Source organism: Sciurus vulgaris (genome assembly GCF_902686455.1).
Source record: "Sciurus vulgaris genome assembly, chromosome: 3".
Classification (NCBI taxonomy): Eukaryota; Metazoa; Chordata; class Mammalia; order Rodentia; family Sciuridae; genus Sciurus; species Sciurus vulgaris.
This window is the reverse complement of record NC_136463.1, coordinates 12,404,980-12,432,251: the sequence shown is the minus strand read 5'-3', so window position 1 is coordinate 12,432,251 and position 27,272 is coordinate 12,404,980. Positions and strand designations below refer to the sequence as shown.

At 42.6% G+C, this 27,272-nt stretch overlaps 1 protein-coding gene across 7 annotated transcripts in view; it reads left to right on the top strand.

Annotated features, from left to right (window-relative positions):
- Window positions 1-26,751, top strand: part of CEP112 (centrosomal protein 112) — a gene marked incomplete at its 3' end in the record, with an annotated part of 475,585 nt that extends 448,834 nt beyond the window's left edge. For 4 of the 7 annotated variants that reach the window (XM_079131573.1, XM_079131569.1, XM_079131572.1 and 1 more), the window contains 3 exons: window positions 22,067-22,168; window positions 25,256-25,320; window positions 26,300-26,751. In XM_079131573.1, the coding sequence (XP_078987699.1) occupies window positions 22,067-22,168; window positions 25,256-25,320; window positions 26,300-26,303 (171 nt within the window). Of the gene's footprint in view, window positions 1-22,066; window positions 22,169-25,255; window positions 25,325-26,299 lie in introns of those variants that run through there. The other 3 variants (XM_079131574.1, XM_079131570.1, XM_079131576.1) reach the window with 2 other exon arrangements.
- Between the last annotated feature and the right edge of the window lie 521 nt (window positions 26,752-27,272).

Sequence of the window (27,272 nt, the reverse complement as noted above, 5' to 3'; positions counted from 1 at the left end):
GAGGCCAGCTGACACCTCCATTTTGACCTTGTGCCACCTGAGCAGAGGAGCCAGCTGAACCCCTTCACATTTCTGGCCTACAGAGCTGTGAGTTGACAAAGTTTATTGGGGGTCGTTTGGGGTCATTTGTTGCAGCAATGGTAGGAATATTATTTTATTAGTTTTGTTTCCAAATATACATCCAGTTATTAATATGATTTATTGACTGTGATATACCTCCCCTGTTTTAAAAAAAAAAAAAACCTTCATTAAAAATCATACTTCCATGTATGTGTGAGTCTGTTGGGGACTTTCTCTTCTTTCCTATTCATCCATTTCCTGTGCCAATACCAGCCATATGTTACGATGCTTATGAGCATGAACTCTGGAGCCACTCTGCTTGGGTTCAGAACCCAGCTCTGCCACTGCCACTTATTTGCTGTAAAACCTCAAACAAGTTGCTATACTTAGTTTATCTCAGTTTCTATAACTTAAAAGTGGGTTAATAACAGTAACCACTCTGTGAAGTTGCTGTGAGAACTAAATCAGTTATTAGAAGCAAAACCTTCAGAAGAGCAGGAATGCACAGGAAGTATTAACCAAAGGGAAGTCTTGTCTCGCCATTGTCTTAGTTATTCTCAAGCATTCTGTCTTGCATATGAATCTTGGACTAAGGTTGTAGAGTTTCTGTGTAAAAATCCCACTAATTATCTGACTGGGATTGCACGGAATGTATGAATTAGTCTCACAATAATTGACATCTTTGCAACACTGAGTCTTTCCATCAGAAACTTTGCCTCTTTTTGCATTTCGTTAGGTCTTTTGTGTCTTTCGTTAGGTCTTTGTGAAACTGATCTTCACGTGGATGTGTTCTACATTTCTTGTTATGTCTGTCCCAGGTTTATTGTGATGTTTTGTTTTCTTTTGTGGATTTCCCTTATATTTTCTAAATGGTCATTGTTAATGTTCGGGAAAGTATTTAGGTCATATATAAACAGAGAGGGGTAGGGGGAGAGATCTGTGTCTATAGAGGCCACCAGAGCTAGTACTAGTATAAGTTTGATTTTTTTTTAATTTCTTGAATTTTATAGGTAGGTGATTATATTGTTCCCAAGTAGAGATGATATTTATGTCTTCATTTCCCCCTTTCATCCCTTTTTGTTGTCTTAGTGCACATCTTAAACAGGAATGCTTATGTTTTACTGGGGTCTTTTCCCTTCTGAGGACTTCTGATAGCCACCTTCTGTTGGGTTTAGATACATTGCCGTCCCTATAATTATTTTAGACGTATTTCTTCATTTCCACTCGTCTAAGGCTTCTTTAAGGACAGAGAATATATCATGGTAAGAACACACATACATACATACACACACATGTGTATATACATATATGTACTGGGTGCGCATGCATATAAGTATATTCACTCCACAGTCAACTTTCACCAACTGGGATGAGCAGTTTATCTCGTTGGGGGACCAGGGATGCGGCTCAGTGGTGGGGCACTTGCCTAGGATGCATGTGACCCTGGGGTTCCATCCCCAACACTGAAAAAAAAGAACTACCCTCTTCATTTGGTACCAGCCAGAGAGAGACAAAGGAAGCCTCAGCGTCCTCTTGCACATGGAATAGAAGCATTCTTCCCTCCGGGCCTGTCCTCGCATCAGTCACTGCCTGGCCCCTTCTCCCGCACCATCACAGGGTCTCCTAGATGCTCCACGGAACCCTCATCTCCAAGGTGCAGCCTTCGCCCTGCCTTCCGCTTTGACCCTTCCGCCCTTGTGCATATGCCCACTCCCCATCCTCCCCTCTGGAGCTTGTGGACAAGACGGTCAGGGGTCTCTTCTCTAAGGCGTCACCTGTGGGGCCTTGATTCCTAGCCCACCATTCCCTTTCCCCGCTGCTTACAGCACTGCCCCTTCCAGCCAGCTGTGCGCAGTGTGCTCTACCACCCGCAGCCCGGCAGCCCAGCAGACGTCTGAGCTGTGCGTTGCCCTTGAGCAATAGTAGAAGGTTCTTATGTATGTACGGTCTTTACAAGTTGTATCTGTGCCATGTATAATCTTTATCTGCTTCTTTATAATAGCAGATTGTTCTTTAAGGACAGTCATGTGAGTTGATCTCCTCGTCTGCACTGAGCTTGATCCCAGTCCCCTACCACACCTCAGCGCCCCACACCATGCTCCCGTCAGTGACCGCACTCGATCCCACAGGTGTTTGGAAACTGGCAGTCAGATTTAGAATTCTGAAGTAATGTCTGCTTCATTTTCATTGTTCTTTAAAACTGCTAAATTTTTGCTTATGCATATACTAATCATTTTGTGAAGCTTGCCAAAAACTAATCGTAGAATATATGAAAATTATGTTATATTAATGTTATAACATATATAACATTGTGGTACATTGTTATAATATGTTAATTCTTTCTGATTCCACTTTGTGACTTATAACATTTAGAAGCATCTAAATGAGGTTTCATTAAAGCTTGAAGAATGCATGAGGTGTTTCAAAGTCAGCATATTTGGTATTTAGTTTTTATAAACAGGTAACAAATGATGAAAAGTTCGCATTTATGTGTATTGCCAACAAATAGAAAACCTCCTTAAAAGTTTAGTTATGAGTCAGACACAGTGGCACACACCTATAATCCCCACCACGCAGGAGGCTGAGGCAGAAGGAAGGCAAGTTCAAGGTCAGTCTCTGCAAGTTATTAAGACCCTTTCTCAAAATAAAATAAAAAGGTCTGGTGGGGGGGTTACTTAGCAGTAGAGCACCAAAGGATTCAGTCCTCACTACTGCAAAAAAACCATTTTTGATTATGAGGTTTATTTTAATTACAGTCATCATAAATATATACAGAAAATAACATGACCCAACAATGAGTTGAAATCCTGCCTCTTAGAAAATCCTATGAATAATCTCCATACAACTGTTAGAGTACATTTTGAAAATGTCAGAACACAAGTTTTATACCCTCTTCTAAATGCCAGTTCAACTCAAAGAACATATGTCTCACTAGTTATTTTTAATAGGAGAAGACACTTATTCACTTAGAAAACATTTATTGAACACCTACTATGTGCCAGACATCATTAGTCTTGGACTGTAAGAAAAGTAAAAGTTTTTTTTTTTTTTTTTTTCCTGAAGGAACTAGGGGCCAGACTGCTACAGTGAACTTTGACTCCTTGACCTGGGATAATCCAGTTTTCTTTCTTTTGTAGAGCCCACCTTCTCAGTCTCTTATTCTGCTCTTTGGCCTGCCCCTGTTTTCTGGTCTCTCCTCCCAGCTATGTTTGGTCTCCCTCATTGATGTCATCCATCCTTGTTGGCTTCAGCTTTCATTCCTTGCATGATTCCCAGATTCCTACTCCCTGGCCACACCTGTTTCTCAGTCCCTAACCCTGCCTGATAGCAGTGTGCTAACCCGTGCATCGCAATCAGGCATGCCATACTCTAACGTCTAAAAGCAGTCATTAGAGGAGAAGTCCTGCCTACAAAATCTAGGTTTCAGAGTTGTTCTAATGGTTGGGGCTCAGTGTCGCAACATTTTTTTTGAAAGGAAAGAAAGAAGTCAGTGATAATAGGCAACAGTAATAGAGTTAGTCAAACCGGTAGGTTGATTTCAGTGGAGAGAGGAAGAAGGGCCGGCTGCCCTTCTCTCAAAATGTTTATCCTGCCTGTTGCTAAAAACAAAAAATATGGGGGCAGACTATCAGGTGCCAGGACCAGAACTTAATTTTTCAATTAGAGATTTTCCAGCACGAGTTACCCTTAAAATGGCCACAGGTCAGAGACCTTACCAAAGAGAGTTTGCTAGGAGAAAGTGGGAAGGAAAGTTTAGCCTGTTGGCCTCAGAAAGGAGGGGGAGGAGGGCAGGATTCTGCAAGAGGGTGAGGGCCAGAGGAAGAAACCAGAGGTGCCGGAGAAAAGCGACACTTGTCAATTTTGTGTCATGTCAACCTGGCAGTTGGAAGGAGCCTGTCCAAACCTGCTTTTGACTAAAATGTTGGTGCAAACCTTCAAGTGACTCAGTGATGCTGAGAGGGTCAGAACATCTTGGTTCTAACAGAAGCCAGGAGAAAAGCCCAGTCTGCCTACAGCGCCCCAGGAAGGAAGGGGCGGTGGGCTTCTGTCCTCCCAGGAGTGTTGCTTCCCCAAAGTCATCTGCAGCCGAGTGACTTCAGAGTTGTCTCTGTCTTCTCTGTCCCTCTGATTATGAATTACATAGACTTTTAGTGCTAACTATGGACAGAGGACTTCTCGGGTGGGGCTCTTCCCTGGTAAGGAATCCAGGTTACAAAAAGTGCTGAAATACTGGTCTCTGAGGTAACAGGGGCCCTGGAGGTGGGTAGAAAGTTCCTGACTTAGAGCCATAGGCTTAATGTGGTTATCGGAGAGCTCTCAGCCTAGCTGGAGGCCTGAGCTCAAGTCAGAGGGCGGGGCAGAGGCGTATCCAATGTGTGACATGCTCACAAGCTAAAGTCAAAAAGAAAACAGAAACTGGCCAGGGCACCAACTTCAACTTTCCTGAGATGGGGTCCCAAGGACACCCTAAGACCAGTGCTCAAGGAAGCCGCACAGGCTTTGGCCCCGCTCCAAAGAACAGGGGCACTGCCAGGCTCCCCTGGGTTCTGCGAGGACCACTTTAACCGACACACGTTCTTCATAGTCCTGCGCGTTAAGTTTCTCTTGTACACAAACATTACACACGAGCTGGATTATGGCTCTATTTTTGTCTAACTAAAAAGTGAGAAATTTAAAATATGCCTGTATCTAAAATTGATGACTACCCTAAAATATTTTTGCTGCTTATTTTTAGCCTCTGAAATCCCTCTTGATGGATATTTCTATGTGCACGAGAGAGAGAATAGGATGTCTTTAAAACTTAGATCCTGATATAATAAATCATAGTAGAGGTATAAATGAAAGGAATATGTTATTATTCTTTTGGGTTTTTTTTTTCTTTCTAGAAAATGATCATGGGGCCACAGTTTTAAGTCAATCCTATAACTGATAACAACTCAAAAAATGTCACTTTATCTCCCCACCCCATTGCCCTGAAGTTGTGATCACACTCTGCAGCTCATCAGCTTCCACACTTAGTCCCTGGACATTTTCCCAAGCTTGTTCGACCATTAGCCTTCTGGACTTCTGGGTTTAAGTACTGTCAGATCAGATTTAAATCATGTGTGAAGGCTCACTGGGTCCATCGTTGTCCTCAGTTTAAGAAGCATTATAGGGGTCATGACACTGCTACAAAGAAGGGGGCACTGATCCCTCCGTTGTAAAAGGGAGCGCTGGGGTGTGCATTACCCCCGGCCAGCCTGCGCAGCAGCAGTGCGCTCCCTTCCTCCGCTCGCTGTGCCCTCGTAGGGACGGCTAGCACAAAACCAGATGTAAACTATTTTTCAAATGCTCCTCTGACTTAGCATTAAATTTCCCTTAGACCAGATGCCAGTGTTTAAATAATATCCTGAAGGATCCAAAGAGCAGGAATTAGTCATCGTGTTTCATTCATATAAAATCTGAAATAAAGGGGAGAGAAGTACAAAGAAGCCGGAGTACCTTGAGCCTGCCTGTTCAGAGTATCATAATTTGAAAAGAATGTTGCCTCACTTACGAAAGCATAAAAGTGAAGGGCTCTTTTTCTTTAATTATAAATTGAACTTACCATTATTTATTAGTGCTTTTTAGGAAAAATAAAAGTAAACGATCATAATTTCTTTTACAAAGCAGTTGGGTTTTGTTTTCGGGAGATTGGGCAACACTGGCTTTAAAGTGGCTCTTCCTTTAATCACTTCCATTTACTTATTTCATTGATTTATACCTTGTTCTCTGCAATTATTACTTTGATGGCTTACATCAATTAAGACACAGCAAATAACTAAACCCTTTGTCTTCATATAAAGTTATTTTCTGTGGTGCTCCCTAGGAATTGCCAAAAGCTTCACCAAGCACAGAGGTCAGTGGACCCTGAATGTACCTCAGAAACAGATCATCAGCAATACCAGCTTGCTAAGTATGTGGGTGTCCTAGACATATATTGTGTGAAAAAGGCCGACCCCCCCCCCAAAAAAAAAAAAAAAAAACCTGTAAACCTGAGGCCAGTAAAAGGTTTACCAGCAGTGGAGATAGTCCAGTGAGGTTAAATAGCCTGAATTTGTAGTTGACACTATCAAAATAGTGTGTCTGCTTTCTTATAGTTGTTTACTTTCTGCAGCAACAAAAGATAGCCTCAAGATGAATTAAGCAGGTGGCAGGGAGGACCAGAATTGGGGGTGGCACAGAAGACCCAGCAACAAAAGATTTCAGTGTATACAAGTCTGGGCTAGATCAGCAAGAGATGACATAAGGGCACTCAAATCATTAATTCAGAAAGTGGGAGGGCTTTGAGCGACCAGAGTCGTGCAGATAAGCAGAGAGGCAGGCAGGGCATTTGGAGATGTGGAAATTGGTTTGGGGATTGGCCAGGTGTCAGCACCCAGAGCAATGCAGTCCAGCCTATAGGGTGTGGCAGTGTGGAATTGAGTGGCCATCATTACCTCACAGGAGGTGGTTGGCCAACCCACAGAGCGCAAAGCCTCGGCTCTTGTCAGGTAAGCTCTGCCCAGCCAAACCACCTATTAGAAATAACTGGTTGACACTCAAGCTGGTTTAAACAATAAGGAGAAATTTCTGGTTCATGTACTTAATAAGTAATATTGACTTCAAAGGAAGTTTAATCCAATAACTCAAGTCATGTGACCAAAAGCCAGTTTTTCTCTCTCCGTTTTTTTGCTTTCTTGTTGGCTCCGTTCTCTGCAAGCTAGCCCCTCGTGACTGCAAGATGGCTGCCATCAGTTACTGGGCCTGTGATTACAAGTTCATGGCAGCAGAAAAAAGAAAGTTCCCCTTTATTTCAACTGCTACAGAAGTCCCAGACTCATACTTCTTTGGTCCTGAATTCTAATTCTAACAGGGACCTGGAACAAAAAGTTGGGAATAGGCAGAAGTTAATTCAGATGAACTGGGTTAATGAGGTAGCCCTCATGTGAGTCCAGGTCACTAGATATCAGATCTGTGATGGGAAAAAAAATCCAGTTGTCTCCAGCTGCTGGACCAAGACTTTGAACCTTCTTCCTGTCCTTACCTGCATTTTCTCAGCAACTTTGTAGGGTTGGGTTTGCAAATGAAAAAGAGGCCGGTAACATTAGCAGAGTGGGGTGAAAAAAATCTGTGGCATGGAAATGGAAGTCATTAAAATCAAGGTGGTGTTCTGGGCTGAACATTTATTCCTTCTTCTCTCCCCCTGATTTTTGTGTTCAATCCCGAACCTCCAGTGTGAAAGAAGGGGGCCTTTGGGAGGTAATTAGGTCATGCTGGTGGAGACTTCACCCTTACAAGAAGTGACATAGCTAAATCTTGTGCCTCTCTCTGCCACATGAGGATACAGGAAGGAGGCAGCCATCCGCAAGCAGGCAAAGCACCCTTTACCCAAATCCAATCATGCCGGCATCCTGACCAGGGACTTCTGGCCTCCAGAACCGTGAAAAATAAATCTTTGTTGTTTAAGCTTCCCCCATTTATGGTATTTTGTTATAGCAGCCCAAGTTGACTAAGATGGGGAACCAAGAAGCCAGAGATGTCAAGGTCGTTCTGTTGTGACATCGAGTCCTTGCCAGCTTAAGAGAAGACTGCTGGAATGCTTGACACTGTCTTAGACTCTGCTCTAAGCGTCAGTCGTATCTCATAAACATTTCTTCACCCACCAGGTTGAGTGATTTCTACCTCCCAATGTCACCTCAGTTCTGTTTGTCTTCTCCCCACTGCCGCCTTTATGGGGATCCTGATCACCCAGGTTTGTAGGGAACTGTCCCTGCCTGGAGGCCTGTCATATTGCGTGATCTTCCTAGAAGAGCAGCGTCATCGTGTTCCTCTCCTGCCCAGAACCACCCAGCTCCCCTGCAGCAGACTTCTCTGTCAGACACTGAAGTTCCCTTCAGCTGTCCAACAGACTGTCCAACTGCGGACGCTCCAACGTTGTTTCCAAGCACCCAGGATCCCCAGCAGGCCCCCGCTGAGTGTGCTCTCCACTTATCTGCCAGCCACGCTCATTTTTGCCTTGGTTTATGCTTTTTCCTTCACCCAGAATTTTTTCTTGCCCTCCAGCTACTACCCACCTTTGGGAGTGCAGCTAAAGACTCACCCCTTCCACAGAACTTCCAAACAAAGTCAGGCCCAAAGATCTTTCTCTCCCCCTTATTTCTGTTACACGTCCTCTGTTTCCCCAGGGCTAGATGAATAATGTTTGTGGGTTAATTTTGTTTCCTGGCTAAACGATGAATTCCTTGAAAATGGGTTTGATTCTCCCTTTGGGTTCTGACAGGCCTCCCCTAGTTCTTGGTGAATTTAGTCAGAACTTTAATCAGGAGAGGCGAAGAGAGTACCTGGCACCAAATGCAGGTGACCAGCTCTACACCTGTGTGGGCTGGGCCACCTGGTGGTGGTGCCGTCACCCTGGTACTTTCTCCCCTGACCACCTACCAGTCTCCACCATCTCACTGTCCTGAAGTGGTTCAGATTAAGAAGTGGAGGGTGTTCCTGAAGGCCCATGATGTGGTTTGCAGGCCTGTGCCTAAAACCAGTCACCCTTTCATACCTTGTACCCAGTCCTTGTCCAGCCACACTGGCCACTATCCTCCTCTCCCACACTCCTTATAGCTATTAAGTCAAGCTCTACCATGTGCAGGCTAAATAGAAAACCTCAGACAAGTTTTCTAAAAGTTCCCATTCCATCAAACATGTTCTTTGCCTTAAGGGACATTTCAAGCATATATTAACTGAAGTTCACAGTGCAACTCGTATTTCCAAGATCACTGGACTTGACAAAGATCACATAAGCTACTTACAGGGACTTGGGCTCACCTGTCTGGTATTTAAACTCTTCCTAAGGCCAAGAGGAAGCAAGATTAATTTAGTTCATCAAAAGGAAGGAGGGGGAGAGATTTTCTCAAAGCTGGGGAAAAAAGTTAGCATAATGCAAGATAAAATAGTATCCTTATCCTCCAAATCTTAGACTTTCTGCTGCCAGCATGGTTTTAAATACACGTGCAAGATAAAGAGCAGAAATGAAATTGCGGTGGAGCCCTGAGTTACCAACTCGGGCACTCCAGCTACACAGAAAATCCTTCTGATAGCAGCCTCTGATGGTTGGGAATAAAGCAAAAGCAAACCTTCTAGAATTCTCTCTGAATAAGAAAAGACATCTTTTTGTTTGTTTTCACTTATAAATGAGGAGGTTGAAATGTTCACTAAAATACGTTTTGCCTCATGGGCCAATAAACATAAAGAACGACAATGTTTAGGGCATTTTGTTTCTGGTTTTAAATAGTGAATTTTCTCTGCTGTTAAAGTAAAGAAAAAAGCTGTCCCAGTGAGGGTCCCACAGCCCTCAGCCACCAGCAATTGTCGAGAGCTTTTTCCTTTGTCTTTTTACTTTCTAGCATGAATTCTTTTCAGACATCATTAGAATATGTTTCTAGATTTCAGTACATTTTTAATATGAAAGAAATGCCTTCAACTGAAAGAACAAAATCTGCCTGCTCTTTATTTGACCTTTGTTGGTTTGATGTGTTTTAAAAAAAGATCCGGGCAACAGTTTTATGAGGAATGCACCGAGACATTCCTGAAAGAGCACAGCAGCGAAAATAATAATGAAAAAAAGATTAGAAGGTGAAGCTCTTGCTCAATCTAACACAGCGATTACCCTCCCAGTGCAGTTTCTTAAGGCTGCGCTGGTTTTGTCTAAATCAGGAACAACACGCTTATGTTTTTAAAAGAAAGTTTCTCCTAACTGTTTCTGATGGAAATTGTACTTTTGTGTAAGTCTACATAGACCAAGCCAGTTAGTATTCATGACCATTTTATCTGATTTATAAGAAAAAAAGTAGGCCCTAACCTCTTTTAAAAGAGGGAATGTGAGCCACTAGCTGGCTGCCATTTCTCCACATCACCTAGAGCGGGTGCTTAAGGAAACCCAGAAGCACGTGGTGCGGTGCGTGTGGCTTTGTGCGCACCCCAGCCTGCGTAAGGCAAAATGCCTCATATTGGCAAAATCAATCCATATAATGTTGTCAAACTTCAAAAGAAACAATGATCTGATCTTATTTACTTCTTAAATAGCATTGCTCTTCAGCTGAACACAGAACTTACCCTCAGGGAACACGCAGTCTACTAAGAGAAAACAGTATGCAAATCAGTAATTATAATATTATGTGATAATGCACTAAAAGCAAGGCTTTAGGGTAAGGAAGTCCTAGTCACAGGTCCTGGGTCAGGTACTAAATAGCTGTATGACTTTGGTTAAGACAGTAACTTCTCTGAACCCGTTTCTTCTTACATAAATATCTATAAAAGCACCATCAAGGATTTGTGGGAAGATTCAGTGAAATAGAATATATGCCAAAGGGTGCAATATGGTGCCTGGTACACTTAGTAAGCGCCAGTCATCATCATCATCACAGTAGCCACGGTGGATGCACAAAATACCTGGCCTCTTAGTAGAGGGATGGTTGCCGTGACTACAAGACCAGGGAAGGTGTCCTGGAGAAGGTCCTATGTGAGAATGGAGCGATTCTCCAGCTACATGGAAGGAAGGAGAGGCATAGAAGGAGCACAGAGTAATATGTGCAAAGGCATGGGTCATGAAATGGTGCAAGACTTGTAGGGGAAATGCCAGGTCATTGCTTGGGCACCCACCAGGACCTGGAAAGAGAGGCTGAGATCATTAAGAGATGGCTAGCATGGCCTGTGCAGAGAAGGTAGAAGAACCTAGTGCAGTACCTCTGTAGAGGAGTGTGGGGGCAGTGATCAGATGTGCATTTCAGAGAACGGGGCGACTGTGTGGAGATCAGCTGAAGAAGAACCTAGAAGCAGGACAGCTACGTTAGGCATCTCTTCCTGAAATGGAAATCGGGATGTATCAGTCTCCCGTGTGAATTCCTCCAGTGTCTGCAGAATAACAGCTGAATACCTTGGCCTGACCTGCAAAGCCCTAAACTGCATCTTCTCCACATGCCTCCCTCACCCCCACCCATCTGTGACTCCTGTCCACAACCAACAGCATGACGGTCCCCAAGTGTGCCATACACGCTCACCTTCACGCCTCCTGCTCTTCCCTCCACCAGCAATTTCTTCTCCCTCATCCACCTAGAAGTCCCCGCTCATTCTTCAGTGTCCAAATCAAGTCTCATCACATCTGTAAAGACCCCCATTGTCTTACTTAGAAATGATCTTACCCATTCCCTTCTTAGCCTAGCACACGTAGTTTCATATTTATGTAACTCTTTTTTATGTCTCATGTAAAAAGTGCAGACCTTTTTTCCATTTTGAAAGCTCAAATGAAATCTCGTGATAACGTCACACTCCCTAACTTTCAATTGAATGAAAATCCCTTTCCTCTCTGCTGTGTAAAGGTGAACAGCTCATGAATTCAGTCAGTGACTGTTTACAATGTTGTTTTGAAATGCTGTGCCATGGGGTTGTGGGGTCTCTGTTCCCGTTCGTTGGAAGGTAAGGGGATTCGTGCACTAAATCCTCATTAGTGTTAATTGGAGCTGCCTAAGTGAATCCTGGGTGTGCGGTGGGATAGTGACTGCCTTTGTGTTCCTATTTTGTGTTCTCTATAGAATACCATATCTGGCAAGACATGCCCTCTCAAACATAAGGAGATAATTGGCACTTTGAGGGAGAGGTTTAACTTATTTATAATTGTCAAGAGTTTAAATGTGCAGAAAAGAAAGAGCAGTCATAGCTTTCCTTTCTTGAAAATGCCCTCAAACCAGGTCAAAAATCTCTGACTAAATCAGATATTTTGAGTGATAATTGACGAAAGGTTAGACTTGGACCTTTTATTGTAAGTTTTGCTTTAAAATAGGAAACAACTTATAAGAAATTAGTTCCATTTTAATCTCCCTTTATTGCAGCATTGCTGCCTGCCCAAATCTTTTAGGATTAATATGCTATCTAGAATACTCTATTTCCACTATGGGGATGATATTTGAGGCAAATGGTAGAAATCATCTGCTCTTCCTGCTCCATTTCCTTGGCCTTTCTGCACCACCCACCCCCATCTGCCCCCTTCCTTTGTGAGACCCAACACCATTCACCTCTCTCTCCAGACCCATCTCCCTTCCCTGGCCATTCCTGGTCTTTCTCTGCTTAAACTTCCCTCTCCATCTTAAATGTGGGAGTCCCTTATGGATGGGTCGTGGCTCAGGGGACATCCCCATTCTTTCCTTACCCCTCCAGAGAGATCTTCCCTCCCCAAGGCTGCCACTTCCTCCACTGGCCCACGATTCCTAGGCCTCTGCCCCGGCTTTCATGAGCTCCACTCCCTCACACAGATGTCTCCCTGGTACCCCAGCCCAAGTTTTGGGAACCAAAAGCATATCTTCTCTCCCACCCACACCCAGACCAACCCTCTGTAGCCACTGTCTCTATGTTAACATCACCCTTCTGGGCACATGGCTGAAGGCATAGTTCTTCTCTTTAGCATCCCTCACTGCTGTTCTTCAGGACAGCTAATTTTCAGCTTCTATCATGTGACCTTCCCGTGGGCAACACCTTCCATTAGAGCTCCTCACACCCCTGATTCTCCAGCAGCTCCCAGCTGCCCTGAGGATGCCAGGCTATCCCCTCTCCTGAGACTTCTTCACCATATTTCCAGATTGATCTTTTTCTCTCTTCCCCTTTCCAGTAGTAAGTGGGAGCAGTGGAGGGTTAGAGGTCAGGTTTTGATCCTGGTTCTAGCAATTACTGTGAGCCAGTTTCCTCCTCTGTGGATTGGGTATATTAATATCTATCTCCCAGATTTTATGTAAGAATTAAATAGAATCTTCACAGTATGTGAAAGACTCCATATTAAGTGCTCAATACAGTGTCTGAGTATATCCGATGATTATCAATGTGGATTTTTCTTTGCTTTTCCTGTTTTCTGCTAATTAAATCTGAACTTATTGGCATGACCTTTACTGCCTCCCATAATTTCAAGGCCCTGCCTACTTATTCAAACACAACTTTGTTCAGTCATTTACTTGTCAAAACAATATCTGTTGTGTATTTATGTGCCAATATCTATGTGCCAAGTGGTCCGATCTTTCTTCAATGTACCAAGAGTACATATCAGAGGAACCCCCAAATTGCTTCAGCCTATCCTCACTCTGCAAATCTTCTTGGGTCTTTTATTAGTGAAGTAGGTTAAAAATATTAGGAGTCTTCCTCCCCCACTCCTTGGCTGGGGTTTTGGTTCTCCATTGATGGAAACTACCTTTTCAGGAAGTCCAGCCCCAACCAAAAAGGGCTAGTCACTCTAACAGGAAGGTCAGGCCCTGTAAACAGAAGTGAGAATCACCCGTCCCTCCCCCAGGTTTTATTTCCTCCAGAACCTTTCAGAGATGTGCCTTGCAAAATAGAGGAGGTGCTTCCACCTAACTCACACAAGCTTGGCCCTTCGAGGCTCTGTGTTTTCCAGCGTGTGCCTCGCTGGATGGTCCACACTCAGGCCTTGTCTTCCCATTCCCGCGAAACCTCTGTGGGGAGCCCAGTCCCTGAAGACCTGTATGGATCCTTCTTGGAGGGGAATGTTCACTGCAGGTATCAACCTAAGCAAAGAAAAAGCATGAGGAATGATATTATTAGGAGGAAAATATTAGAAATGAGTCAAAAGGTATCATTCTAGCCAGAAAGGAGCTGGCATTTAATTTCAGAAGAAAGAGAGGCCTGAGTCATTTACTATCGCAGCCCCATAGAAAGTCTTAGAGTCAGCGAATGGGAAGAAGTGAGGAAAGGGAAACAGCATGGGTGAGACAAGCCCCAGTCCTTCAGGGTGAATCTCTAAGATCCCTTTTGATCTCAGCAGCACTGTAGGCCCTGGTGTTTGCCTCCGACTTTCTCAGCTTTGAAGCTGGCCTACTTATTAATAGCCACGGTGCTGATTAAGAACTGCAATACCATGATGACAGAATCTGCTCTTTGTATTTAGGGAAAGCTTTGGTGATTAATTTACTCTAGACTTTCTGAAGATCCTGTCATTTTGAGATAAAGACAGACTTAACACCAGCGGTTGTGCGCTCTGAGGTTTGGATTCATTCATTCGTCAGCGAATGTGTAGTATCGAGCTGAGCGGGGCTGCAACTGCCAGCAAGACGCACACCTTCGCTGCTCTGTGGAGCTCACGGTCCTGCGCAGGGTCCGCCACGTTTCTCTGCAGAGCCAAGTAGCAAGTGTTTGGCTCTCTGTCATGACTACTCACTTCTGTCATTGTCACAAGAAAGCAACCACAGATGAATGAGCACATCTATGTTACAGTAAAACTTTATTAACAAAAGAGGACATCCATGGTCTAATGGTTACAATGCAAGTTAATATTTTGCTTCCTCTACATTGCTTCAATTCAGTTTAGTTTGGTCACATGTGACAGAAAGTCCAACCCAAACTGAAAATTCTCAGGGCAGTTCTCAAGCTAACTGTAGGTGCATTTTCATAAAAGGCCCCGTTTCTCTGTCTGGTTCTCAATTCTTCTTCCCTGGATTGGCTCTATTCCAAGTCCAGTTCTCACTCCATGGTAACAAGATGACTGTGACAATTCCAGAATGACATCCCTGGAGAGGAGTCAGGTGGATGAGAGAGAGCCTGTGTCTCTTGTCACAGGTGACTTGGTTACTTGGACTTGAGTCATCATGTAGGCCCTAATCTGCCAAGGCATTGGGCTGTGGTGTGGTGATTAGCAGGTCACAGACCCCACCCTGACCTAGGGTGGCTGAAGAGTGGAGGAAGGGTGGTTCCAGCTACCAGGAGACTGACAGATGAAGGCCAGAGCGAGTGCAGGAATGGATCCTGGTGAGTGAAGCATCCCCCACGCACGTCTTGTGAAAGGCTACGGGAGCACTTTCTAAGCCCATGCTTGTTTATAGGAGGTTTATAATGTGTTTTAGCTTTTCCCTCTCCATCAGGAAATAAGGTATACAGTTTGTATGCAAAATATTGCCCAAGATTTTAATACTCAACTGTCTATTTCATGACAACCTCAACATTATTTGAGTCTTTGATTCACACAGATTTGGGCAGCTTATTGGTCATTTTCTGATATTTGAGTATCTTATCCATTCCCCACCTTTTTTGTTTGTGTGTGTGTGATTTTTTGTTGTTGTAATTATTATTGTTTTTGTTTTGTGTGTATTTGTTTTTTGATACCAGGGATTGAATCCAGGGTGTATAATCACTGAGCCACATCCCCAGCTCTTTTTAATTTTTATTTTGAGACAGGATCTCACTAAGTTGCTCAGAGCCCTGCTAAGTTGCTGAGGCTGACTTTGAACTTGCAACCCTCCTGCCTCAGCCTTCCGAGCAGCTGGGATTACAGGCGTGCAACCCACACCTGGCCTGTATGTGTGAATTCTTATAAGTAGACTTAACAGTCCTTTGTTTCTTTTTGGTGTCAAGGAAGTTTTTGAACTACCTGAAGCTGGATTTGGAGCATCTAAACCTAATTAAAGGGCTTCCTTCAAATCCTCCTCTCATTCTTTCAAATCCTTTGCTCTTTCTGTAGCTATCATTTCCTCCACAGGACTGAATACTGTTCCTTTTCCTGAAAATGTAACCTCACACCCTTCCTAGAAACGAATCCATGCCACCCTTCAAACCATAGCAGCCAGCAGCTGCTTCACTGGTCAGCCAGCCCTTTGCCTTGGGGTCACGACCCTTTCAGTAAGAGACTGAACTCCCTGAGGTGGAAACGGTCCCCCACTCCGGGCAGGAACAGGATAGTCCCCTCTGAGCTGTGTGCTTAGCTGGGGAGGGCACCAGTCAGAGAAGAAAAGCGGAAGATGAAAACATTTTGAAGAAAGAGAGGGATATGAATATTTTAATATTTTAAGAAAATTTGGTTACTTCTCGTTTTCACTGTGTTTTGAGATTCTAACTCCACAAGCAGTGCTACAGAGCACCTTTCTTACAGTGGATCTTCCTTGGCAGTTGCTGTGGCAACACAGAACCTTCACCCCAATAAGATGACATTTCTTAGAAGGTAGTGCATTTTTTTTTTCAGCTGTACTACAGCTTTTTTTTTTTTTTTTTTTTTAATTTTGGCATCATCTTTTACTATTGTATCTTTCATTTTTCTTCTTCAGACTAGAAAATGAGACATGTAAGTTCTATGTACTCACTCCCCTGAAATGCCAATGCAAAAGCTTTTTGCTATCCAAAGCCTGATCCCTCAGAAACTTCCTCCACATTTCTGTTTATATTACACCCGTTCCCCCACCCCAGCAAACCCTTCTTCCTGTGCCCTAATCCTGCCCTTCACAACTCATTGGAAGCCCAATGTCTTTTTGATGCTCTCTGCTTACTCCAGACTACCTACTGCATGCCCACCCATGCCCCCTTCAGAGTATGGTACATATGCCCCAAATTTACCTCTTGTCCTCCTCCCCTCCTCCTGTCCCTTTACATACTCACCTGTCAAACTTTGCTTTGTAACGCACAGCTAAATGAGGCATCAGACAGGTTCTGAATAAACTAATCCTTGGTGCGTAGAAGTGTCAATTTCCCTGACCTTCCCATGTATTTCTAATTGGTAGAGATCCAGAAATTGACAAGGGTTTTAAGATCCTTCCTTAATTCATTTAGCATGGAGTAATGGTTCCCCAACTGTGGGCAGAGTTACTGGCAAGAATCTGTGAAAATTCACCTGTATACTTCTATGGACTGAATGCTTATATTCTCCCCACCCCCAAAATTCATATATTGAAGCCCTAATCCCCACAGTGATGGTATCTGGAGATGGGGACTTTGGGAGGCAGTTAGGTCTAGACAAGGTGAAACCCTCATAATTGAATGAGGCCCTTATAAGAAGAGGGAGTGCTCAGCACTCACTGGGTGCGTGTACTAAGGAAAGGCCACATGAGGACAGAACCAGGAGGAGAGCCCTCACTGAGCACCTGACCATGCAGGCACCCTGATCTTGTGCTTCCAGCCTCCCAAATTGTCTGAAATAAATGTTCATTAAGCAGTCCCAACCCATTCTATATATTTGCTTTGGTTTGGGTCCTGAGGATTGAACCCAGGGGTGCTTAACCACTGGGCCACATCCTGAGCCCTTTTTATCTTTTATGTTGAGACAGGGTCTTGCTGAGTTGCTTAGGGCCTCACTAAGTTGCTGAGACTGGCCTTGAACTTGCCATCCCGCCTCAGCCTCAAAGTCGCTGGGATCACAGTCTTGCACAAGCACACTGGCCTAACCTTGATTTTAAAAGTGAAACAAAATGAAAGACAAAACCAAATTCCAGTACTGCAGTCATCCAGACACAAGATGAAGGTATTTTGGATTAAGATGATATCAATGGTAAAGTGGAGAGAGATGAAAAGATAACATGAATAGAATTCTTACTCAGTTCCCTCTTTTCTCTACCAACTGACCCCAGGTGCTTGTTGGACTTGGTAAAGTAACACCAGGCCCACTGGATTTCCTGAACTTTACACAGAATATGATAACGAACAACCAGGCAGAGACAAGTAAACAACCCTCGCAGGGCCAATGACGACTCCATAACTGGTCTCCCCTTTTCCCAGTTCTTTGAAAGAGTTTAGTGTGGAGTGCATTGGAACTTGCAATGTAATGACATGTTTGAGGAACTGACTTTAAGTGATTTGTACGAAGCTACACACTTCCCTCTGACTTTTGTTTCATTATACAAAGGAGAGTTCACATTTTGACATAGTTTTGACCTATTGGCATGATGAATAATAGTGTTTTCCAAATAAAAATATCATAAAGTATATTTTAGTACTCCCATATTTTTAACAAAATTATAAATTTTCAAGGTTCATTTTTCCCATCACTTTGAATTTTTATTTCTAGGAACCATTTTGGCTCAAATCAACTGCATATTCTGTACACTTCGTAGTCTTTAATTTATGTAAATGAGTATTCGTCTGATTACACGTTTTACTTGATCATAATAGTTCAAGTTAGGGGTGCTCTCAGTCTTCATAGTCCATTTCAAAAGTTAAAGAAATATCTCCATTGCCATGCTTTTGAGGAAAGGACAGACAGTCTGCTGCAGAGAGTGGAAAACAGTTGTCTTTGGTCACGTGGCTGCCATTTCCACTCAGCTTCCAGAACCTTGTTATGCTACAGAAATGTCATTGTTATAATGTTTGGGTTTCCTAATATGACTTGCTAAAGGAAATAAGATGGAGTAAAGTGAAGAGAGAAGTTCCCATGATGGAGAGAGGAAAGGGAGAGGGAAGTTAAGTGGAGAGGGAAGTTCCCGTGATGGAGAGAGGGACAAGAGAGGGAAGTTCCGGTCATGGAGGGAAGTGGAAGAGGAGATAATTATACACAGTGCCCTTTAAGGGTAATGGGAGTGGAGAATGGGATGGAAATGAGCCACAACAGTTCTGGAAATTCCTTTCCAGTGTCTCTAAGCCAAAATAGCCTTCGAATACTTTTCTGCTTGATAGACATCACTTTATTAGTATAATTAGGATTCTATATGATAATAAAATTTAGTGTTAAAATCTAATAATAAAATGGATTTATCTGTAAAACTTCAACCTCCTTTCTTTAGTCAAATAAATTGTATGTCCATCAAACCCTTTTCTTAGATCAATTCCAGTGAATCTTGCTTCTCAGTCTGTCATAAGATTGTCCTGTAACCAGCTATGTCTGTGACATCCTTTTCCTTTTGGGGTGGAAGAAACATTTCAGCATTGGGAAGGATTGGTAGAGAAACTGTAGAACAGAGTGGATAAGAATTACGCTTAAAGACTCAGACTTACCAGGAACTGGCACACACCTGTAATCCCAGGGTCTCAGGGAGGCAGGATTGGAAGTTCAAGGCTAGCCTCAGCAATTTAGCAGGGCCCTTTGCAATTTAAACAAGATCCTCTCTCAAAAGAAAAAAGAAAAGAAGAAAAAAAAGGGCTAGTGACATAGCTCAGTCCCCAGCACCCCTGGATTCAGCCCCCAGTACCAAAAAAAACAGAAGGAAGAGCAGGAGACTGCTCAAGTTTTGAACGCATGGCTTACCTCTTGGTGCTTACCTCATTTTATCATCAGGAGGGTTAAATCCATATAAAACATTTAGCATTTTATCTGGCACAGAAAGTACTCAATAAACATTTGTAACCTCATAAATATAATGAAAGCAGGTTGGTTAAAGTTTTCCATGATTTTAGTAAAGTAACAGGATTCTGCTTGATATAGTGATTTTTAGATGTAGAATTTGGGCTTAAGAATTCAGTGTAGTAATTTTTCCTGATTGGAAGTCTCACTCATAGGTAAGGTAATTTCACATTTTCCAGGGGCTCATTTTAAGTTTACTCAGATTCACTGAAATCATAACAACAAAGAATAAAGTAACAGACAGGAAGAAGAAATACATGTGTCCTCAGTCAAAGCAGTCTAAATTTAAAAAGTGATACAGGGGATGGTGATGATCAAAGAGCAGCTTTGTCACACACAGATTTCTATCCTCTGTCACCTTCTGGTAGAGGGAGAGCACCAGAAGTGAAGAGCAGGGTAGGACAGAAAGAGAGTCAGGAGAAACTGTGAGCAGGAACCAGGGAGCTTCGGCACTTGGCCGTGACCCTAAAGTACTTGAGAATGGAGGGAGGTGGGCCCTCAGAGCAAATGGAATGATAGATTTGGTTAAAGTATTGAAGACGACAAAACCAAATCATAGCTGTGGCTAACCCCAGTTCTCCCCCTATCCCAACACTAAGCAAATAGCTGGTTCCATTCAAAAATGAGGTGTAATTTTTTTAAGAAAAAGGAACTAGCATAAAGTTTTGCTAGATTAAAAGAGAAAGAAGGAATGTAAGAAAGCAGCAAGTAAAGAGCATATATCAAATAGAAAATTACTCAAGAAACAGGGGAAGGGTCAGACAAATTACAGTTCTGTTTAACAAACAGCTCTTCACAGTGTCAAAGCATTTACAAAACACACATCTGTCTCTCTCAAGGAAAATGGAGGGTGGGGGAGATAAGAAAAAAGAAGAGCTGACTGTTAAAAGAAGATATAAGTCAACAGTCAGTTGAAAAATCATCTCTCAGCTTAGGAAAAATGGTAAATAAAAGCAAAAGATTACAGAGATTTAAACCATATTACAAGAAACAAAACCAGAAAAATTATGTCTGAAAAAATTCAAGGAAATACAGAATCAGGCTAGAGGAAATCATGCAAAATGAAGTGAAAATATAAAATATATATAAAATGATAAGAAAGCAAAAGTAATCACAGAAAATTATAATTGTGGAATATTTTTAAAGAACAGGCAACATATACAAATTCTACATACCTAAAAACTAGAATAGAAAACTATATATTTTAAAAATAGAATACAAACACTTCTTATAACTTATATTCAAAGAATTGAATCTAAAAATAGGGTACATACACAAGTCTCAGGAAAATTGATATAGAATAATTAATACCAAAACATTTCCCAGTGAATTGAGGGAAAAGAAAATCATATGGAAAATCAACTCATCATAAGATGAACTTCTTTCATCCTAGCACAGAAAGTAAGTCACATTCAACAGGGAAAAAATCAGCTTCGCCTCAGACTTCAAAATATGTAATGCCAGCAGACATTGGAGAAATGTCTCCAAAGTTCTGAGAGAAAAGAATGAGATTGAAGCATTTTTATACCCAGCCAAGTTGTCTTGCAAGCAAAAACAGACAGGGAGCAGAAATTCCTAACAGACCAGGATACAATAAATAGAACATGCAGAAATCCTTTTTAAATGACCAGGAGCTTAAAATTGCAGAGCCTCCATAAATGTTGCCCTAAAGCCTAGTTTATACAGCCTGTGTTTTGCTTTCTTTTTACCTTTCATTTGAATTGGCTAACTGATGTAGCTATTGAAATTAAGTACAAGAAGGTGAGAAAAATCAATAGATATGACAAGCAACTAACATTTCATCAGCAAACTCTTTACATCAGTGAAAGAGATCTTTTCATTACTTTTTCCTTTAGATATAAACCAGAAAATTATACCATATCTCAAAAAAATGCTTTGCCAAAAATTGAAAATTTATTTTCTGGAACCATTACCACAGAATTTTAGTAAGTGATAAAATGAATTACTAGCATAAATTTCTTTCTCAATTCAGTTACCTATAGAAAATTTGGGACTTGAAGACTAATAATTTTACATTATCTATCTTAACAAATCCATAACATCGTCTGGATGAACACAGGCGAACACATTTTCATAGTATATTTCCTTATTTCCAGGTGTGTCTGATGAACCGTTTCTGTGATACACTGCAATTTAGCTTTAACATTAAATGACACAGCCATGCAATAGATTTTAAGAGTAATAAATTCTACCACATCTCAGATTAGGAGGAAGAAAATTGCAAACACAGCTGTAGAAAGGCCCCACCATGTGCACGCTCACATTTCTGTGGCTCCCACATGCCTGCATCCTGTTCAGTGACCATCAGCTAGCTGGGCACAGGCCTGATTATGTTCTGGAGGCAGAATAAAACTGGGGAGCCAGGGATGCTCCCCATATCCAGGACTGCTACTGTCCACCTGTGCTGAGGAGGCCCTGAGACACAGCTGTGCAGACTCTCCGTCATCCATCCCTTTACACTCATATGGATCATATTGAGTACTCCAGGTGCCTGCCAGGGTTTAATCAAACCAAAGACACGCCACGAGTTGTCCTCCAGTCACAGTTTAGTGTGATCGTCACTCACATCCCGGTCAAGGGAGGGCTGCAGGGTTAGCATAGGGGTGTGCCTTATGAGTGGAGAGGAGAAGACAAATGTGTTTTGCTCATCAGATGCTGAGAATTATGTTAACAAGGATTTTAAAGAGATAGAAGTATGGTTGCAGGGACCATCCCTCCCAGAGTCACAAGGTCAGGCTGGATAGCTTTTCCGTTTGTGGAACTCTCCTCTCATTTCATCTTTCTTGTCTTCATAAGCAAACTTATCTTTGTGACAAATAGAAATCATTCTGGTATTTCTTAAATTCAAAACAGTCATGTCTGTGGTTAAAAAAAGGTAACTTTCTCTTTTTTTTTCCATTTTAGATAACTTACATAAGACAAGAATATGAAACAAAATTCAAAGGGTTGATGCCAGCATCGCTAAGACAAGAACTCGAAGACACCATTTCCTCCCTAAAATCACAGGTAACGGCAAGGACTGAGGCTTTTCCCAAGGATTTAGGTGATACATGTATCCTGGAAAGAAACTTGGAAATAAATTTGATTCTGAACTAGTGCCAGAAATCAACATTATGTCCTGAGGAGTTCAGCACTCAGGATGAATTATTTTTGTCTTGTTTTAAATTATTTTCTTACTACTTTAAGAACTCATGTCTCAAGCCAGGCATGAGGGTGCACGCCTCTATTCCCAGCAGCTTGGGAACTTGAGGCAGAAGGATTGCAAGTTCAAGACCAGCCTTACCAATTTAGTGAGGCCCTAAGCAACTTATCAAGACCCTCTCTCAAAATAAAAAATAAAAAGGGCTGGGAATGTATCTTTGTAGTAAAGCACCCCTGGGTTCAATCTCCAGCACCAACAACAAAACAAAACAGGAACTTATTGTCTCCATAAGGTTTTCTTACAAGTCCCCTTGAAATTGAAAAATGCAACCATGGAAGTTTAGTTCATTTGCCATCCACATCCAGTACAACTTCATCCTTCTTTCCACCGTACAGGTCCAAAATGTCATCACTTAGCACATTGCTGATTCCTCATTGTGCTAAAGGGCAGAGAAGGAAGTGTCATTAAGTGGGAAGCATGCTTATTCTGGTGTATTTTATATGATTGTTAGAGATAAGAAGTATTTTCAGTGCAAGACAAAATAATGACAAGGTATTCAAATTATTAGATTAAATATGTCTTGTTGAAATACATGGTTGTTGGTATAGTTCATAAAATATAATGAGAGAGATAAAACAGATTTGACTTTAGATACTTGGTTCTAAGTATTTTGTATACTTCCGTTCTCTCTGAATGTTTTATGTATTGCTGGCCTAATGAGTTTTTACTTCTAACATGAGAAAGATTCACATATTCCCATTTCTAGTACTTTTAAGATGTATGTTTTCGCAGAATGTTTCCATAAGGGGCCATATGCCTGCCCTCTCTAGGCCAAGAACTGTGTCTGGCACATAGCAGGTGCTCAATAGATTTATTTACAAATAAATGATACAGTTCAATACAGTTCACATTAGCTGTATTTATAATGTTAAGATGAAATGTGCAGCAGATTCTGTTATATTACCCTCCTGTTATATTCCCCTCAGTAAAAAGTCTCTTATCTGAAAATGAAATCTTCATTCCATTTGTCCTTCTGCTACTTATTGCCGTTGCTTCTCTAAGGCTACCAAGAAGGTGTGCTATGCTTGCTCCAGCATATAAACCAAGTGCTGGAAGAAAGCTCAGCACAGGGAGTTAAGCAATCTTTATTCACATGGAAAGCTCTCCTGGGGTGACTTACCTGTTGACTCTGGGAGCTTTCACGGGGTCAACTAGGAAGAACCTGAGACTTTGGAGGAAGGTTTGGTTGTTTCTTGTTTTGGAGGTGTTGAGGGGCGCGTGGGGGGAGGAAACATGATATCCACCTGCAGGGCTTCTGTTATCATTCATGTCATTTCTGTGATAAAACCTCCTTCAGCCTCCTAAAACTGGATGTTGACCCAGAGTGTTGCCAGCTGCACTGGGGCCTCAGAATTGGCAGCTGCATGGAGTCACAGGCCAGAGAGTGAGCAGAAGGAGTTTGAAAGCACAGGTGCCTGCATTTTTTTTAGATTGTTGGAATTCCGATGGTAGTGCAGCAAGGGGAGGCAGGTGGAATTAGTGTGATTCTTGCATCTGTCCAAATGATCAACTGTCCTTTGGGTCATTTGATAAGATTAAGAATAGGGTGACGGTACAGATGAGCAAACCCAAGGGGACCACTATCCTCGGCACCCATTTGGAAGACTGTGCTTTCCCCTCTCTCGAGCACGTTTTTGGTTCTGCCAGCTGTACTCTTGCATAACTACGCTTCAGAATCAGCCGTTGCCATGGCTACAGCTCAGACCAAAGAGGCGAGAGTAAACAGTTTCAATCAGATCAAATGCCGACTCTTGATTACATCAGGCCATCGAATAAATTATCCTCAAATTGTTTTTATTTGATTGTATAAGCTGCTTTTGAACTTATGCCTGTTACAGCTATCTTTAATCGTATAGAAATTTATGCTTCCAAATAATCAAATACATCATAACGTCAATTTAGAGAATATGCTAGGAGTCCTAGTTTCCTCCATCTGGGGCCTGCAAAAGCGGGGGCGTGAGGTGGCGCCTGCCCTGAGGTCTGCACTCGCTGTTCCTGGTAATCACTCTGCATGGTCCTCAGACCTTGGGAAGTAGCAGGCATCAGCCCCATTTCACAGATGAGGTTTCAAAAGCTGAAGTGACTTTCCCAGAGCCTTAGCGACCAAGCCAGGAATTGGACCCAAGTTGGCCTAACTCCAGGCAAAGCTCACTACAAAATACTGTCTCTCCAACCTCAGGGAATCCCCAGGATGGATTGAGGTTTCCAGAAAGCAGTAATTTTCTTTTCACTCACTCATTCATTCATTAAACAGCTAGTGAATAAGAGCCGCATGCCCAGCCCTGGAAGAGAAACTGGGGACACAGAGACAGGAAGGAGTCCTCCTGCCCCAGCAGAGCTCTCAGGTTTGGGGGAGAGACATGAAACAGACAGCCACAGGGAGTGTGGGAGGTGCCAGAGACAGAATCCAGCCAGAGAGAGAGAGCAGGGAGCCGCTGCCGTGGCCCAGGGCGAGGCCCCACGGGCAGCTGGGGAATCGTGGCAGGATTCTGAAGGAAGGTGACATTTGAATGAGCCATGGAAGATGAATAGGGGACAGTCGGCCAAGCATTCCACAGAGAGAAAACTGCCCATGTCAAAGGGCAAGAGTGTGAGACGTGTGTGAGGTGGCAGTGGTGGCCAGGGCTTGCAGAGAGAGGAGGTCACAGAGATAGGCTGGGGCCAGATAAAGTGGCTCTGTAAAAAGGAGTTTGACTTTGTTCTGTAGCCTCTGTGGCATGTGAGTCAGGATGAGATGTGACCAAATGTTAGAAAACCCATCGCTGACATTCAGCAAATCCTGAGCTTTACCTAAGGAGTTGTCCGAATCTAAATGAAACCCCACCATGCTCTATGTGCAGAATCGACATTGGAGCTGTAGTCACCTCTTCTCATACAAGGTGTCTTCCTAGGTTAACTTTCTACAAAAGAGAGCGTCCATCCTTCAAGAGGAGCTGACGACGTACCAAGGCAGAAGGTAAAGCCCACGAGCAGAGTGCCCTCTGATGACTTTGTGTTCTTCGCGCCTGCCAGTCCCCTGGCTTGACTTTCAAGTCTTTATCAAAATGCTTAGACATAGTATGGGTTTTGAAAAAAAGACAGTTTTTAGTAAATAACCTGACTTTGAGCCGCCACCCACTCCTCCTGATCACAGGGCTTCATCAGCCCCATCAGAACAAGATGAGGGATCCCAGGGCATGGCAAATGCAGGCCTCCCACGGCGGCCAGACGTGGTGTGGTCTTGAACCCAGTTGCAGAGTGAAGGAGGCACCGCCCTCCTTCAAGACGAGCAGGTGATGCAGTTCTTGCTGCGATTGGCTCACATCTTCAAGGTCCCCTGTCCCCGAGGAGCTTGGCACTGTTCTCTAGACCCAGATAAATCGGTGTCAGTGATGTTGAAACACTCCAGAGGTGAGTGCCCCCAGTGTACACTTCCCAGGGATGTGACCTTTTTAGTCAAAAGTTCCCAGTGATGTCACTGACCTAGATTGTACTTACTGCTCCAATTCAGTCCAACAGGCTTGCTTTTCATGTAGTGAAAGACTGAACCATTTGCTTGATGTTGAATCAAAAGGAAAGAGCTGCCATGCTTGTAATTCCAGCGGCTTCAGAGGCTGAGTCAGGAGGATCACAAGTTTGAGGCCAGCCTCAGCAACATAGTGAGACCCTGTCTCAAAATTAAAAGGACTGGGGATATAGCTCACTGGAAAACACCTCTGGGTTCAATCCCCAGTACTCTATAAATAAACAGATAAATAAATGGAAAGAGTTTATGAATCTTTAATTTTTCAAAAACTTCTGTTTAGTATAAATACAATTTGATTCTTATAGGCAACATTGCTGAAATTTTGGTATCAAATACCTTTTTAAACCCAAACTTCTCTAGAATTATATCACATTTTATAATAATAGACCCATTAAACCCACAAGTCCTAACTAAGGCTTTGGTTTTTCAGGTAACTGGGTGAGGAGATGTGGCAGGTGCAATTATCCAAGCTGCTCTGTGCCCTTCCTCCCGCAGGTTTGAAGATGTGGATATTGTAAACTGTGAGATCACTGGCATTTTTTAATACTTAAGTGTAATTAATATCATAAAAACATGCATCATTCACACACTAGTGGGGTGGTTTTATTTGTGTCTGCCTAAGTTATTTTTTTAACATCCCTTTCATTTCTGATTTCCTTTTTTGTGTGCCTTTGAGTGTGTGCTGAGAATTGCTTTTTCTTGAAAAAGAAGTGGTTTCCTATGGCATGTCATGTTCATGGTTTGCATAGTATCTTAGTAGTTGGGTATGATCAAAATCAAGTTTGTAGTATCATATCAAAATTTTTAACCTGTTTACGTTTTCAAGTTTGTGTTCATGTGTTATTAAAGTATTATTTTGTACTTATCAGTATTCTTTCTACTTTTTACCACACCTCATTTGCTGAAATAAATGTGACATATACAGGTATTTTTCCCTAGCAAATACTGACAATGTCAAATTGTACTTCGGAGAAAAATACCCTGTCCTGTCAAAGATCAAATTTATAATCAATGCATGAGATCGGTGTTTAGATAAAACCACTGGGCCACCTGGTATCAGCCAAGTACTTGTCATGTTGGTCTCTAGTCTGCTTCTGGAACTTCAAGGCAGCTTGGTGTGAGAATTTGTGGGAGCAACTATGGCTTTACTGTTACTTTGTTGATCTCCTGTTTCGTGGTGGTTGTTTTGTTTTAATGGTCATTCAATCCGTGATCCTTAAGAAGGCCTAAAACCATAGGGTGGTGAGAGAGGCTGCAGGTGATCACAGCATGCACTTCAATCGGGACTATCTGCGCGGAGCGCCTCCTTGTTCAGAGACCGTGGTTTTATTCCTATGAATGAATGTTTCCTATGAATGAATGCTTTATTCCTATGAAATGAATTTAAACATTCTCCACCCCCT